The 17,353-nt window shown below is 46.2% G+C and overlaps 1 protein-coding gene across 2 annotated transcripts in view; it reads right to left on the minus strand.

Moving 5' to 3' along the window:
• Positions 1 to 723: 723 nt before the first annotated feature.
• Positions 724 to 17,353, minus strand: part of MFGE8 (milk fat globule EGF and factor V/VIII domain containing) — a 28,633-nt gene continuing 12,003 nt past the window's right edge. The window contains exons 3-10 of one of the 2 annotated variants that reach the window (XM_080980450.1): positions 16,168 to 16,293; positions 14,967 to 15,080; positions 12,308 to 12,489; positions 11,618 to 11,773; positions 8,460 to 8,604; positions 4,466 to 4,668; positions 2,887 to 3,042; positions 724 to 2,435 (exon numbers count right to left, since the gene is read on the minus strand). In XM_080980450.1, the coding sequence (XP_080836576.1) occupies positions 2,292 to 2,435; positions 2,887 to 3,042; positions 4,466 to 4,668; positions 8,460 to 8,604; positions 11,618 to 11,773; positions 12,308 to 12,489; positions 14,967 to 15,080; positions 16,168 to 16,293 (1,226 nt within the window). In that variant the 3' untranslated portion in view covers positions 724 to 2,291. The remainder of the gene's footprint in view (positions 2,436 to 2,886; positions 3,043 to 4,465; positions 4,669 to 8,459; positions 8,605 to 11,617; positions 11,774 to 12,307; positions 12,490 to 14,966; positions 15,081 to 16,167; positions 16,294 to 17,353) is intronic. The other variant, XM_080980451.1, reaches the window with a different exon arrangement.

The following is a 17,353-nucleotide window of genomic DNA, read 5'->3' on the forward strand; positions in this document are numbered from 1 at the left end:
TAAGCAATGGGGATTTGTGCTTGAGCAAAGTCAGCCGGGCAAAGAATGCATACTAATAGGTGGCCTCATTCCCAAACCCTTAACCACGGCGAAGGAATGGCTACCCAGTGCATCTGCTTCATGTGAAGAGTCAGTTCAGCTCATTGGGACCTGCCTTATCTTGCAGCAGGGCATCTTCAGATTTGGGCTCCTTTCTGATGGGCTGCCACTCTTTCCAAGCACTGGATGTTGTTATGCTGCACTAGTATAGCACCAGAAGTATGAAGCTGGAAGACCCCCCTGTCCATTGACCTTGAGGGCTGTGTGTAGCCCTTAGGTTGTGTATTAGAGCACCTGGGCTACTTTCTACACACATTCATATATCCCTCTCCCTCCTCCCACTAGGGAAGAAGCATCACCCAAGTGCAAGGACATTTTCCAGCCAGGCAAATATACATAAGGAGGGAGAACAGGGCTGGTGAGAGGCTTGATGTGGGGGTGTCTCATGGGCCAGACAGAAAGGCTTGGGAGGGGCCCATTCGGGCTTCCAGGGCCAAGGTTCTCCACTGCTGACTTAATAGCATTGGCCACCTGAAGACAACTTTCACTGTCCATCTCTTTCATCTGTACAGTAGGCCAGGAACTTGCAGTATTATCTCTCACCCCAAACTCCGCCTCCCTCTCCCCCATCCATTGGTTCTGCCTGGGATTCCATGCCTTGAAAGAGACATCAAAAAGCAAGAGTTCTTAAAGTTTGTTTTAATACTGAGAGTCTTTACTTAGGGACTGTGTCTTGCTGAGAAGCCATAGCGGATACCCTCAGAATTTCCTATGGCTTTAAAAAAAACCCTGTGCTCTGGGTTAATTGCTTCCAGATCCCAGACGGTGGCCCTACTTGAAGCCCCTCTTATTAGGTTTGTCTTACCGAAAGCCATGTGTTCCCCCAACCGCCACCACACAGACCCCTTCCAAAAGGGAATTTCCACATTTGTTTTTGTTTTAAAATGCTGTCCTTCCTTCCTTGACACAGCTTCTCAGAGCCCCGTTTCTTCATAGGGCCTCTGCCAAACGTGGTCTCCAAAAGAGAGAAGCGATTAGGGGAAGCTGTTGCATTAGTCGCAAGGAGAGGGGCCTAGTGGGTTTAACAAACAACAGCAATAACAACAGTGCCGTGTCTTTTTCAGTATGCAAAAACTGGAGGGTTGGGGAAAGGTTAGACTACTGCCAAAACAGCCCCAGCAAAGTTTGAGTAATACTTTACAAATCTGTGAGTTCACCCAGTCTCCAATCTTTTAGCATCCTGAGAAAAAATTATCAAGGGAACAGGTAAACTGGGAACAGGGCTATGTGGATTTCATGCAGTGACTTCCATTGCTGGAGGAAAAGCAAGCTGCTAGTCCCTCATGGCTTTGAAAATGAATTTGGGAAAGTGTGAGCAACCGCGTGGTTACATGTGAGGAGCCAAGAGGGGCAGAGGCCTCTGTTTCCAGGAATTAGGGGAATTATGGGCTTCTCTGTGACTTGTGAAAACAGAATAAATTACGCTAAACTTCAACTTATCTTGCAAAAACTTAGAACTTTGAAACCCTGGGTTTTTTTGGTCCGAAGTTCTGATTGTGTTTTGAAAAATAATGATAATGCAAGGGAGTATATATACAACACTGCCTGTGACCTACATTGTACCTAGGCTATTAAACTTGCATCTTAGACCAGCCATTGGTTCCTCCAAAGAATTCTGGGAAATGCGGCTCAGGGAAGCTGCTAAGCATTTTCTGTTACAGAGCAGCAGTCGCCCCACTCCTTGAAGCAGAGTTTCCAGGGCTCCCTGGAGAGAGGGTAGGGCTGTTTGAACTGGTTTGTGTGCGCAACGATGTCGCCAGGAGGGAATCAACCATGCATGGGGTAGGGCTTACAAAAGCAAGAGCCCAGACACTCAACAGTGGCTCTTAAAGTGCAGTGCAAGGGACCCGCAAGAGGGGGCCGTGGTGATGCAAACAAAGTAAGCCAATCCCTGAAGGAGCCAGCTTGTCAATCGTTCTTCGAAAGCAAAAGGTGAGGGGGAGATAGAAGACAAGCAGAGGGTCAAGGAGGTAACAAGGCCCCCGGACCCTGATAGCTGCTGGCTCTACAAAAAATGGTGTTCCCAGTGCCTAACACAGGGCATAGGAATTTTTATAAATTGGAACTAGGAGTAGTGGATTTGGGAACAGAAAGCGCCACAGGTCCGGGGGTGCAGGGGGCAGGAGACAAAGTGGGTGGGGAAGTCAGTCTGGCTCTCTGCTTCACGGCCTCCATGGTCAGGGGTGAGGGGGCTACTCATCACAGCCCAGAAGCTCCACTCGCAAGGTGATGCGGTTGTGCCAGGATTCGGGGAGGATGCGCACAAAGCGGGTGTAGAAGGGAACGTCAAACACATTCTTCTTGTGCGAGTTGTTGTCGTAGTTGCCTTGGAATATCTGTGCCGGTGAAGAGAAAGAAGAACGGTTAGAAAACACAAGAGCGGGAAGGAAGCAGGCCGGCTGACCCCGCAGGGCTGTAAGCAAGGGTTACCCTTTCTGGATTCTTCAGCATTTTAGTGTGAACTTCTCTTTTAATACACACACACACTTGGCTAATGTACCCTTTGTTGCAAGCAATTTCTCCTGATATAATGCTGCATTCTATGTTTCTTTTCACTAAAGTATTCATTTTTAAGCCCTGAAAAATGTCGGGGAACTGCGTTGCAAATTTCAGATAAGTGCAGATTTTGAAGGGTGGCTGCTTTTTTGGTTCTCATCTTGTCCTGGAGAGTTCAGATTTGATAAGATTTGGCCTTAAATGCAAACTGAATTGAATTTCTCTCCTATTCCTCAGTGAGGATGGGAGTGGTTTCTAAAACACAGAGGATGCAAAATTCCCCAAGACTACCTTGGTGGCGTTTGTCCTGCTATCCTTGTAAAGAGTCCAGGACTTCCCATCATCACTATAGGCCACTTTGTAGGCGGCAACATACTGAATGTGCCCAAAGTCACGAGCTCCTTGCGTAATGATCCCTGTCACCTTCTTCTCGGCCCCAAGATCGATCTGCAGGGAAACAAGGACAATGTTTAATTTGTGAAGATGATGAAGAAAAGAGGGGCCCAGACTCAGGTGAGGCCACCTTCCCTGGAAACCTTTTAACCTCAATGCACAAGTGGTTAACCCATCCAAGGTTGAAAACTCCTCTTAAGACTCAGAAGATGTGCAGAAAAAGCATCCAAACCTGGGGGCAAGTTTGCATACAACTGAGGGCTCATCCGGACTTCCTTTTGTGCCACATGTGGGATGTGACATCACTGTAGCAGTCAAATAAAACACTTCCTGTTTGCCCAGAGTGGACACACAGGGAGGTGTTACTCCAGCCAGGAGGACTTCCTGTCCCACCTGATCTGGAGCATCCTCCCCCTGTGTGTGACTAGATAGATGGGCATGACCCTGTGAGACCCTGTAAAAGGGCCAGTCACGCAGCCATCTTCCTCTTTTGCTGCTCTCTTCTGATACTGATGCTTTTGCTGTCTGCTGGCTCTTAGCCAGCAGCACATGGGCTCATTCCCATATGGGATGAACTAAAAAACTCTCTTCTGTAACTACAAGGTAAAGCCTGCCTTCAGGGAACCTACTGTGAACTGAATATGAGTAAACTTCTTATCATTACTTTTAAAGAAGACTTTTGTGTCTTTATTCTTTTTCAGAAGGATAAAAAAGGGAATTTACCAGGAACGAGCCCAATCTGGACAAAGCCAGATTGGATTGCTTAACTCAAGAGATTCAAACGAATCTAGCAACTATGTGCTATGTGCGCGGCACAATTTGGCACTTGTACACATGCGTGAAGCACGATTTAGCGCTTCTGCACATGTGCAAGCGGCAAAACCCAGAAGTAACCCTTTCTGGTACTTCCAGGTCGCCATGGGACGCAACCTGAAAAAACATAACATGAAGCAAACGTAACATGAGGTATGACTGTATATACCATCGCTGTACTGTGTATTTTGGGTCTATGGACCGCAATAAAGTGCGTGCTCGCTCTCTCTCTCTCTCTCTCTCTCTCTCTCTCTGTGTGTGTGTGTGTGTGTGTGATTCTTCAGACAGTACTTCTTCATGTGGCATAGTTAAACTGTGCAACTCACTGCTGCAGGAGGCAATGATCGCCATCCAAATGGATGACTTTAAAAGAGGATTGGACAAATTCACGGAGGACAAGTCTATCAATGGCTACTAGCCATGATGGTCATCTTCCAGGCACTGAATATAAGGTGCTGGGAATCATAGGTGAGCAGGATGCTGTTGTGCTCATTCCCAGCTTCCAGGTTTGTTTGAGGAATCTGGTCGGCCACTGTGAGGGCAGAGTGATGAGCTAGATGGGCCACTGGCAGGCTCCTCTTATGCCACACATTCAAGTGCCCAGTCTTCACCCTTGCACTGCCCTTCCACCCCTCCTTCCTGCATAGGAGCAGCAAGGCCTTACCTGAAGCCACTCGTCCTGTTTGTTGCGGAGGGCAGCCCAAGCGTTGCTCTTGCCCGTCCTGTCCAGGCGGGCATAGTGCGGGTGCCAAGTGAATGCGTCGATGCCCCATGTCTTGTAAACGCTGGAGGCTGTGATCTGCTGGTCGCTGATGAAGTGGGATTTCATGCCCAGCGGCTCCGAGCAACCTGCCATGTTGAAATACACTGTAACACAACAGTTTACACAGACACAGTGAAAGGGAAGAGACCGGAAGCAACAGATGCTCAAAAGAAAACAAAATTAAGCACCATCAGACAGACAGAAAGACACACACGCATCTTCCCCAAAGCAGCAGCTTTCAAAACTTTCCATGCTGACCCATCGGCCTAGATCCCCCATGTATAAACATGCCTGCCACAGAAACTCCCATGTGTTGCGAAGATTCTGGGGAAGGTTCTAAGGCAGAATTCTGCAACGTGCATCCCTGTGCTCTGAACATCAGCAGTGGTGAAGTGCTGATGGATGCTTCAAACCAACTTGTCCACCATTAGGGATCTCACTAAAAGCAAGTCTTGCAGCTTCACGGAAACTGTTTTAAAAACAAGGAACCAAAGCACAGATGGAAACACAAAGGCAAGGGGGACGGGAGTAAGCCAACCCAAAAGATGGAATCCCAATGATGTCCACAAACATTTACAAGTCACTTTGAGGGTGCAAGAGCTGGGCATCTAACATGTAATCTTTCAAGTGTTGCTGGATGACACCTCCTGTTGCCCCAATGGTCAGGGAATGATAGGAGCTGCAGTCCAGGAATATCTAGAGCATCAAAGGTTAGCCACCCTGGTTTTTACCCAATAATGGTGTAATTCCATTCCAATTTCACCAGTGGATATTCCTCAATAATTATCCTTCAGATTTCCCACTTCTCTGAATTCTGTGAGATGCTTCTCACAACACATGCCCAAATGCTGTTCTAGGATAAAATATTTGAGATGCATACTGAGAGCAAAGATATTTACTTGGTGTTTTGTGATTAAGTGATAATTTTTTTAAGTACATATTTTTAAAGTCATGGGTTAATGTGGAGGGTGGGAAGAGCTGTGGCTCACTGTTAAGAACATCTGCATTGCATGCAAAAGGTTCCACATTCAATCTCTGGCATGTCCAGGAAGGACTCAGAAAGACCCAGGAGAGGTATTGCCGATCTGTGTGGGCAATACTGAGTTTGGTCATCCTCCACCAACATTTCAGCTGTAAGGTCCTCAGGGCAGGGGCCAGTCTGGTTTTCGTGACACTGCTCAGCAAAGCACCAAGCAAATTTACAATGCTACAACAGAGCTGTGACAGTAAGAAGCAGGAAAAACAGTCAGCTGGCCTATAATTCTGAGCACCACCAGAGGGTGTCACTGTACACTCGTACCTTGGTTTTCGAACAGAATGCCTTCCAGGAGCCCGTTTGACTCCCAGAACCATTTGAAAACCAAGGTACGGCTTCTGATTGGCTGCAAGATCATCCTGCAGCCAATCGGAAGCCATGCTGGACGTTCGGCTTCCAAAAAGCGTTAGAAAACCAGAACACACACTTCTGGTTTTCGATCGTTCAGGAGCCGAAACGTACGAGTACCAAGGCATTCGGTAACCAAGGTACGATTGTAATTATGGATGAGGAGGAGGAAGAAACAGAAAGAGCCCCAAAGTCTGGATGTGGGCCGTGGTGCAAGTCAAGCCATTTTAGACTTTGGGCTTCCGCCTGCCACTTGAAAATGCTAATATGCGTTACTTCATCTATTCTGGAAACGCGTTAAGCCATATTCCCAAAAGTGAAAATCCAAACAAAGTTGTTGGAGGGCGGGCGAAGTTGATGACCTTTCTCTGGGAACATGTCCCCCAAAAAAAGAGTTTTGGAGCTTTTGGGGGATTTTTAAAGGATTTTTTCTTTAAAAATCGCTCCAGTTGCCATACATCCGGGTTTTCTTATATATATACATTTTTATCGGGTTTTTTTACATATCATTTCCAACATTCATTTAACATAACTTCTTATCTTATACAATATTTTAGACTTCCGTCAACACCTCTGATGGCTTTCCATTCTCTATCACTTATTCTGCATTTCTTAATTTCTCTATTACTCTTAATTATCATTAACTAATAATTCTCCTCATAGTCTTTCTTGCAATATTTCAAATAGTCCTCCTTACAGAACTTCTTGCAGTCCTACTAGCGTAATCTCATACATCCGGGTTTTCCAGGACATTTTGCCGATTTGGTAAAAATCTACCCAGACGCCATTTTGACAGTCCAATTCCCGAACGTATGACAGCCCTAGTTAAGCCCATCCTCCTGGACTGGGGAGCCCACCTGTTCAGTCTATTGTGGGGACCCTGGGTGTTTGCCCATAAGTCCCGCCCTGACAGCACCACTGTAATAGGGAGGCCTCCTGGCCTGGACAACAGGACCCAACAACCAAGACTCCATCACTGTTAGGGAAGCCAAAGAAAGCCTAGTCCTACCAGGCCAGTCCTCACCAAGTGGCCACTTCCAAGATCAAACTGGAAATGACAATTTTGAGCAAAGCCCAACGGTGGAGATCCTTGTGGTTGGAAGGGACCACAAGGATCATCTGGTCCAACCCCCTGCAACGCAGGAATATTTTTGCTCAACACGGGACTCAAACCCACAACCCTGAGATTAAGAGTCTCATGCTCTACCAACTGAGCTATCCCAGAGAGAGTTTGTCCCATAAAGAGGAGACAGAACAATGCATCAAACCCCAGCCAGGCAGATGCATATTTAAAGTTCAGAAGTGAGGACTGCGTATCAAGTCTAGTCTTTTCTTAGCTTCCCAGCAGCTTGGAGAAAGATTCTCAGTTCCCCTCTCCGTGGCCCAAACAAAGCCAGATTAAAAATATGATGCAAACAGCAAGAAATCATGCAAAAACAGGCCTTTTTTAAGTGCAAAATCTGGGCTGCCTCTGCACAGAAATGTTAAAAACGTTTCTTTACAGAGCAGACAGAGCTGGCAATTATCCACAGTACCCAAGTGGCCAATCTGAGAGTCCCAGTTTTCACAGTTAAGTGCCAACAGATTTTGGAAATTAGAGGTCAGCAAAGGCAACTGCTTCAACCCTGAGGAATTCCCCCAGGGCAATTTGGGTGACCTGCTATGGGGACGGGGGTGAAATTCAATTTGGTTCACATTTTAATGTGAGCATACCAGGTTTGCCTTTTCCAAAGCAACATGCAAACCAAACATACAGCTATCCTTGGAAAGTTTGCATTTTTCCAAATTTTGAAATGCAGTTCTCCACAGACAAGTAACGTAGGCAAGACATACATATGTCAGGTTAAAGGATGAAAATATATTAGTGAAAATAACATACCAAAATGCATTGTATTAGAAGAGATGGCTTTGCAAAAATGTACATATTGGGGGAAATTCACAATGAAAAGCCAATGAATTCATGAGGACCTTTTCTTTTTAAAAAACAAAGTTCACAAAGTGATGTGCAAATGTGGAGAACTGAACTTAGAACTGGAAAAATGAGAACGTGAGAGAAACCAACATTGACCTATACCCCCATCCCTAGACCTACATCGAAATTTTGGCTTACCCAAACCAGATTAAGGAAAAAGAATTCCAACATGGAGGCAAGGACAGTGAAGTCAAATTCTCCAGTTTGCTGCTGCCCTCTGATTGTCCATGCAAGAAAGTCCACCACCACCAAGACATTTAGGCCACATTCGCACCATGCGTTTAAAGTACTCTGTGACTACTCGAAACAGTCACAGCTTCCCTCAAAGAATTTTGGGAGCTGTGGTTTGTTGTGGGTGCTGATTTATTTGGGGACCCCTATTTCCCTCACAGAGCTAAGATTCCCATAATTCCCTGGGAAGAGGGGCTGGCTGTTAAACCACTCCTGGTTCCCAAAATCCTTTGGGGAAAGCCATGAGTGGCATTGCAGTGCTTTAAACGTACGGTGCCAGTGGCCTTAGACCAATGGGAAGCATTTACCATTCATTTCGCAGCCGACCAGCTCGAAGCGCAGAGTGCAGGCTCTACGGCAGATCACAGGGTAGATGCGGAGGAACTGGGCTGTTACCGGAGGATTGAAGAGGTTGGTCACCGTGTCTTCATAGTCTGAGTTGCCAGTGTAAACCTGCCAGGAGAGAGGGCAACGGTGAAAGGATGAGACCTTAGGAACAGAGTTGATGGTCTAGAGCTGGGATAGTCAACCTTTTCATAGCTACCACCCACTAATGCATCTTTCTTGATGGTAAAATTTCCTTACCACCCACCAGTGCTCGATGGAAGGAGGATTCCGCTTGTGACGTAGAACCCCCTACCGCCAACCTAGAATCCTGAAATGCCCACTAGTGGGTGGTAGGGACCAGGATGATAACCCCTGGTCTAGAGTCACATCTGCTCTCTAAAGGGGACATCTTCTTAGGCAGCTACTTCGAAGAGGCAGCATGGCAGAATGGTTAGAATGCTGGCACTTTTTGACAGAGATCATGAGCGCAAATCCAGCTCTCACTTCTAACAAGTTTGTTGCGATTATAAACGTGTGGTGACCTGCATCTATGCAAACTATCCTGAACTCAATGGAGGAAAGTTGAAATAGCAACAGAAAATCTGTAGCTCAGTGGCATTGGCCTTACACGCAGATGGTGTTGCCAGTTGGTGCAGAAAATACAGAGCTAGATGTATCAAGGGATGCGGGTGACACTGTGGTCTAAACCACTGAGCCTCTTGGGCTTGCCAATCGTAAGGTCAGCGGTTCAAATCCCCGCAACAGGATGAGCTCCCATTGCTCTGCCCCAGCTCCTGCCAACCTAGCAGTTTGAAAGCACACCAGCAGAAGTAGATAAATAGGTACCACTGCGACAGGAAGTTAAACGGTATTTCCATGCATTCTGGTTTCCATCACGGTGTTCCATTGCACCGGAAGCAGTTTAGTCATGCTGGCCACATGACCCGGAAAGCTGTCTGTGGACAAACGCAGGCTCCCTTGTCCTGAAAGCAAGATGAGCGCTGCAACCCCATAGTCGCCTTTGACTGGACTTAACTGTCCAGGGGTCCTTTACCTTTACCTTTAGATGTGTCAATGGTCCGACTCAGTTTAAGGCAGCTCCCTATGTTCTTTCTACTTCTACTATAGAGGAGTTTGGAGCTTGCAGGAATAACAGAGGGAGCCAATATATAGGAGAAGGAAAACTCTGGTCCTAAACCTCTGTTGTCTTGCGGGATACCAACTCAAACAGTTCTGCTAGCTCACGAAACAAACTTGCTGTAAGTATAATCAGAACAGCTTAAACCAGCTATTTAACTGGGGTGAGGTGGGGGTTGTTCGTGTGCTGGGACCCCCCCCACACACACACACCAACTCCCCCCCCCCTTTCATGCAGAAGCTAAATCAACTCTTATGTACCTTTATCAGGCTTCCACTGGGACAAGAGAAAACGTTTAAGGTGGGGTGGGGAAGGGTGGGTCTGAGGAATGGCTACTATGCAATGTGTTTCTGATTATCGCGCTTAGGGGGGCTTTGTTGGTGCTTGCAGAAAAACTCAAAGAACTTCTGGACTTCCAAATATTCAGCATAGCTTCCTCAACACCTGCATGGGGACAAGTAAGGACCCACCAGGCTCAGCAGAGTGAATTAAGCATCATTAGTATTCTCTGAGAAGAGCTAAAATGTTTCTTCTTCCATGGTTGGGAGAGGCTGGAATTGCAGCAATCTAAAGGAAACAGGGAGGGCAGGGCAGCAGAGCCCTCAAGGCACACCTGCCAATTTCAGTTTGTCTCAGGTTTTGTTTTGTTTTTTCTTCTCAAATCTTAAATTCAGTTCTCCACCTTAGTTTGCAAAAGGCAATTTTTAAGTCCTCATGGAAAATTTCTTGCCGCTCATAAGATTCTTTGCAACACCATTTGACAAGCTCAGATATGTTTCAATCACAGTGGATTCTTCTACGATTGCAACTAAAAATGTATGCTGTCCTCAAAACTGTTCCTTTTTTGTAGCAAAAGGTGATGCGCTTCAATGGAAAAGACGGCCGGTGGCAGAGAGGAAGCCCATTTTTTTCTAAGCAAGGCATTTCTACAATGCACTGCCCATCTCGCAAGGCCCTCCTACAGTCCAGCTTATGAACCCAGGCCATTTTTTGTGCGCAATTTTGCCTAACATAGATACTAATGCATCCGATGCTAGTCATGGTAAGAGCACTTTTTTGAAATCAAAAGGGCATTACTAACCTAGGTCCATTCATTTCAATGGGTCTACTCGGAGTATGGCTAGCATGGGAGTCACCCCACTGTTTTTAGTTTACTAAAAGTAAGTAAAATACACATGCTAAATTTAATCATTCTCTAGGGCAAGAGTTTGGAGGGGGGTTAGGCTGAGGGCCAGATCCCCTCATGGACAACCTTCTGGAATCCACATACGGGGGGGGGGGGAGAATGGAGATGGGTCGGAGGGGGGGAAATGGGCAAGGAAACTGATGTGTCCTTTGTACATCAGGAGTTCTGTGGGAAATTCAAGCAACTGCCACTCTGCGCCAATCAAAATCCCAGTTTTGTGGGTCATGGGGCAGGCATCAGCATCCGAAGCAACTACAAAAAGCGACTGCGGGATGGTGCCAAGCCTAACAACAAAGGCACTGTTTTAGTGGCCTACCTTGGGAGGCTGCTGTTAAGAAAAACAAGGTAACGTATTTTATAAAGCACTTCAGCATCGTTCAGGGGTGCAGGTGGCGCTGTGGTCTAAACCACTGAGCCTCTTGGGCTTGCCGATCGGAAGGTCGGCGGTTTGAATGCCTGCAACAGAGTGAGCTCCCGTTGCTCTGTCCCAGCTTCTGCCAACCTAGCAGTTCAAAAGCACACCCGTGCAAGTAGATAAATAGGTATCACTGCAACGGAAAGCTAAACGGTATTTCCATGCATTCTGGTTTCCATCACGGTGTTCCATTGCACCGGAAGCAGTTTAGTCATGCTGGCCACATGACCCGAAAATCTGGCTCCCTCAGCCTGAAAGCGAGATGAGTGCCGCAACCCCATAGTCACTTTTGACTGGACTTAACCATCCGGGGTCCTTTACCGTTACCATCTTACCATCCACTTTTTTTATTATTCTCCACCTCTCAGGCACAGCTGCAGCACCTGCCCCATTTGCTCACCTTGTCATGATCTTGCTCCTCATCCTTAATGTACACAAACTCACGCCCGTCGAGGCTGTGGGCTACTTTGTAGGCCCGGACATATTCCAGGCGGCCTACGCGGCGTGCACCTTGCGTGGCAAGGCCGGAGATCCTCATCTTCCTCATCAGGTTGACCTGGGGTGAGGAAAAGCAGGCAGAAACTGGATAAACATCTCTGTATGTGTGTGTGTTTGTGTGACTCAACACTAATCAGATGTTTTGTGTGTGGCTTATTTGCCCAACAGCATGCTGGGAGTCACAAAAACAAGCACAGCACATTGAAGCACCCATTTCTATTTTTACCCCCACCCATATCTATTTATTTAATTTATATCCATTTATATCCCTCCCTCCCAAAGGAGCCTTAAAACATCAGCCTTAAAAACAATGAAAGCAACACAATCCAAGCTATGCTTATTAGACTTATTGGTCACTTGTAACCTAAGAAGGTATCAAAGCAACTTGCATTAAAATACATTACACCATAAAAAGGAAGTTGCATTAATGTTTCTATAATTCAAACAAGCTGCCTCAACAGTAACAGCACATTCACCATTATTACATAATCGACTCCGTCTATCAAAGGCCTGTTTCCACCTGGCCCTCCCAGTTTGAGCGAATGCTCCTTGCTTAGTTTTTGGCCTCCCACATTTCGAAGCCCACCATTACCTGAATCCAAGGGCTCCTGTCATAGTTACTGGAGGTCCAGGCATTCACAATCCCCTTGTTGTTGAGGCGGGCGAGCTCTGGACCCCAGCGCTGCAGGCCAAGGAACCCGTAGTGCACTGAAGAGGCGGCGAGCTGTGTGTTCGAAATGGCTCCTGACTCCATGCCGAGCAAATTTGAACATCCTGGAGGGGGGTCACCAAGACCATAGGGAGGAGGGCAGGGAAAGAGGGAGAGAAGACACTGAAACCATCACATATTGCTTCCCTGTTAATACCTGCCTCCACTTCCCTCCCCAGCTTCTTCCCCTGTGTCAGCTTTTCGACTGTAAAATCCTTGGGGCAGGAACCTGCCTCTTGAACTCTGCAAAACAACACACACACACACACACACACACACACACACACACAGTGAGAGAGTTTTCACCCTGCAAACAACAACAGCACCACAGAGAGAATTGCCACATCAAAAGAGTAGGAGAGCATCAGACTTTTTGGCTGTGAAGTATTTATCAGTCTATATGAAGCAAAGTGGTACTTCAAAGTCTCAAGCAGAGACTGTTCTGTGCTTTTATAGAATTTTATTCAGATCTGCACGCACTCAATTTATTCCATAACGTGTTATTTTATTTTAACATTTGTTAAACATCCCCTCCCTTTTTAAGAAGCGTGTTGCAACCTGCCAGGGAAACATGGCATTTTAAGTTTGTTTATGATGTTGCCTTGTGTTACTTTTCATATGGTTCAAACTTTGGTTCTTGGGATGGTTCCATAACTATATACCATGGGTGGCCAACTCCCAAGAGACTGCGATCTACTCAGAGTTAAAAACTGGCAGTGATCTACCACTTTTGGGGGGGTTCAGGTGAAAGAGTTGTTGAGCTTTTTTTCGGGAGGAGGAAAGCCCCCACTTTTGTGGGTGCAGGGAGAAATGTTGAGCTTTTTTTTTAGGCGGACCAAAGTTGTTGAGCTTCTATGGGTTTGGTTGGAAAATGGCATCGCCAAACTTGGAGAAGTGCACATTGCAAAGGATAGCTGCATTTTCGTTCCTGCACTGATCTGGAAAGAGCAAATCAGTCAGAAGAATTCCTCTCTCAAACCCAGTTGCCCAGGAACTGGCAAAATCTGGGTCTGTCTGTTGCTTCCCTGGGTAGTGAATCGCCAGAGTGTCAGGATGCAGCATTTCCCTAGGGAGCAAAGGGTTCCCAGTCCTTCTGAACAGGTGTGGCAATGCAGTTCTTCTGAAACCCCACCAGTTCTTCTGAACAGCAAGCCCTACAGCATGGGGAGCAAACTAAGGCCCAGGGGCCAGATCCAGCCCAATCGCTTTCTAAATTCAGCCTGCGGACAGTCTGGGAATCAGCATGTTTTTACATGAGTAAAATGTGTCCTTTTATTTAAAATGCATCTCTGGGTTATTTGTGGGGCATAGGAATTCGTTCATTTTTATTTATTTTTTCAAAATATAGTCTGGCCCCCCACAAGGTCTGAGGGACAGTGGACCAGCCCGCGGCTGAAAAAGTTTGCTGACCCCTGCCCTACAGCCTTTCCAGGGTGTGACTGGGCAGTAATAGACTTTCCTGGCTCTTGAGCAGAGTTCCTTGGGAAGAAGGACTGACTGTTAGGCCACTCTGGAAATTGCAGCTCAGTGAAGGGAACAAGTGTCTTTTAACAATTCTTGTTTATTGTTTGTTTTGTAACACAAGGAAAATTACATATCGTTTCTCCATTTTTCGATTCACAGTGTCTTCTTCGCAGTTTGTTTACATGCGGTATGAGGCACTATTGTCACAGCTGTCATGTGGTTGGGGTAAAAGGGGGGGGAGTTGGGGTTAGTGTTCTTTCTGCATAGTGTTAGTGTATGGTTTTGTATCAGCATTGTACAGGTAGGTCCTTTGTTTGTTTGTTTGTTTGTGTGTACACATACATACATACTCACTCACACACACACACATGCATATATATATATAATTTATATCTATTTCTTTTTATTTGCACTGCAAGAGATTAGAGCTTGGTTGGAAGCCATGACTGCTTCACAATGCAGAGGGCGCCTTAGCTCACTATTGGCTTATAGAATTTTGCAAGATTTCTGCATGTATACAGGTGATAACACTCAACGCAAAAACTGGGTCGTCCATGGGCAGAATTTTATGGGGTGGTCGCATATTTCGAGTATACACAATCTTCAGTATATTTCTGAATACAAGATGCTGGCGTAATGGGTTTTTTTTTTAAAAAAAAAAACCAGACTAGGAGCAGGCTCAAATCCCCTCCCAGCCATGAAGCTCTCTGAGCCATTTGGAGTCTCTCAGCCTAACCTACCTCGCAGAATAAACTCGAGGGTGGGAAGATAACAGATATCAGTGTAAGCAAATAAACCTCAGTTCATCAACCTGTTTGCAAGCTTCCCCAGGGTCTTCCAGCCGCTAGCTTTCAGAAGGAGACTATTGGGCTGCATAACAAATGGGAGATACCCCACCCCCAAATCTTGATGGATCCCAACTCTCAACAGCCCAACCAGCACGGCCAATGGTCATGGATGTTGCAAGTTCTAGTCCAACAACATTTGCAGGACCAATGATTCACCAGCTATGCTCTAAACGGATCTTGGTCATTTCATCACTACCACCCTCCACACCCATCACGGAGCAGGAACTTACGGAGATGGCAGGATTTCCCCAGGTAGGGCGGCATGCACTTGCAGGCATAGTCCCCACTGAGATCCAAGCAGGTTCCTCCATTCTTACAGGGCTGCGAAGAGCATTCGTTCATGTCTACAGCCAAAAGGAAAGAAGAATTGAGTTGCTCGCTCCCAATGCAGCCAAATCAGGACCCCCGTTTGACTAAATACCCAGGCGTTGGGTGGCTGAATAATATTGTTCCTGGCAACCTCAAGATTGCTGAATGGAAGCATGTTCCAATTTGTAATTGCTGCTAGAATGTTTTGGTCTGTTTTAGAATTGGCTTGATGTGTTTTTCTCTTGTATATCTATTTGCTTCCCTGCCCTCCTTGGGGAGGAAGGGCAGGATATAAACTCTATAAATGAAAAGAAAACCATAAAAGAAAGCTTTGTTGCATTTGTCAGCCATGTCTTAAGACTGCAAATCTCTGAAGGTCATTTGTGGCCAAACAGAAGATAAGGCAGGGAACCACTGTACTTTTCCTATCTTCGATGCTACTTTTAGTTGCCAAAAGACAGATAAATTTTCTTTGATGAACAGCTGTAACAGTTACCGGCTGAAACTGAATCTGCCGTCAACAACAGACTCGCAGAGAAGAGTACAGAGTATGAACAGCGAGTATAGTGCACTGGTTAGAATGTCAGGCTAGGACTTGCAGGACCAGGGTTCAAATCTCCACTCTGCCAGGAAGCTAACTGGGTGAGCTTGAGCCACAGTCACAACATCTCACCCTTCATTGCCTCTCAGGGTTGTTGTGAGGGTGAAATGGGGAAAGAGAAGGGACAGAATTGCCACACACAGGAAGAACAAGGATATAGTTTGAGTGCCTCACTTGTACGTCTATAAATCATTTATCGGTCAACACAAATAGAAGTTATTAATACTGCAACTGTTGTATAAGGGATTTTTATTTTGACCGGAATGTAATTGAAATTAATAAGATTTTGGAATGCAGAAATAAAGAGGGAAAGGGAGATATAAATGTAAAATCTGGCCTACTATAAACATGGATGTAATTGCAAGAGGTGGTTGCTGCCCTGCTTGGGGGCATTCCTAGAAGCACATAGCTACAACTACTGGAAACAGGGTACCACACTGATGGGCCATTTGCTCCAAGCCAGCGCGAGCTGCTCTTCCGTTTGCAGCTGCAGCTTTCCCAAAGACACATCTCACACTCACTGTTTTCGCAGTGTTTGCCTTCATAGCCCGAAGGGCACTTGCAAAGGTATTCGGTGAAGACGTCACCCCTGTTGGGAACCACCTGGCACTCGCCCCCATTCTGGCAGGGGTTTGGGTGGCAGGCACCTGAAAACAAGAGGTGCAGAAGGAGAAATTAGATGCAAACAAGAACATCTCACAGCCCCTGCTAGATTTAACTATGCAAGAGAAGGTCGACAAACCACTACCTGCCAGAGTTATCAGCGCCCCAAACACACATGCGATTTCATTAGAAATCTGGTTGGCCGCTGTTAGAACAGGGTGCTGGACTAGATGAGCCACTAGCTTGATCCAGCAAGACATTCCTTATGTTCTAAAGAAATCATGTACGGTGGTACCTCGCAAGACGAATGCCTCGCAAGACGAAAAACTCGCAAGACAAAAGAGTTTTTCGTTTTTTGAGTTGCTTCGCAAGACGAATTTCCCTATGGGCTTGCTTCGCAAGACGAAAACGTCTTGCAAGTTTGTTTCCTTTTGGATTTTCAATGCATTCCTATGGGAAACCGTGCTTCGCAAGACGAAAAATTCACAAGACGAAAAAACTCGCAGAACGAATTAATTTCATCTTGCAAGGCACCACTGTATGTCAGAGCAGCTGATGGTTTGCAAATGGCAATCGGGATGTGAATATCCTTTCCCAACAAATGAGATGTGCATGTCATTAGCACTGCAAAATATATTCTGAAGTGCAATGGAATAACAATAGCATAATTAGCAGGACTGATGTGCTTGCACTTATTTTAACTCCGCCATTGTTGCAGTAAGCATTTGGGGTCCCAAGGTGGAGAGATTTTGAGACGACTGCAGAACTTGTGTCAGGAGTCAGATCAGTCCCTTATCCAATGCCCTATCTACCGTATTTTTCGCTCTATAAGATGCACTTTTCCCCTCCTAAAAAGGGGAAATGTGTGTGTGTCTTATGGAGCGAATGCAGGCTGCGCAGCTATCGCTGAAGCCAGAAGAGAAAGAGCGCAGCAATCCCTCTTGCTCTCCTGGCTTCAGGGATAGCCATGCAAAGGCTCTTGAGCGCAGCGGGAGCACTCCTGCCTCTTCGCTCAAGAGGCTTTGCACTGCTTTCTTGTTTCTTGTTTCCCTCCTCTAAAAACTAGGTGTGTCTTATAGAGCGAAGAATAAGGTATTCTGTGGT

This window comes from Podarcis pityusensis (genome assembly GCF_964106645.2).
Source record: "Podarcis pityusensis genome assembly, chromosome: 14".
Taxonomy (NCBI): domain Eukaryota; kingdom Metazoa; phylum Chordata; class Lepidosauria; order Squamata; family Lacertidae; genus Podarcis; species Podarcis pityusensis.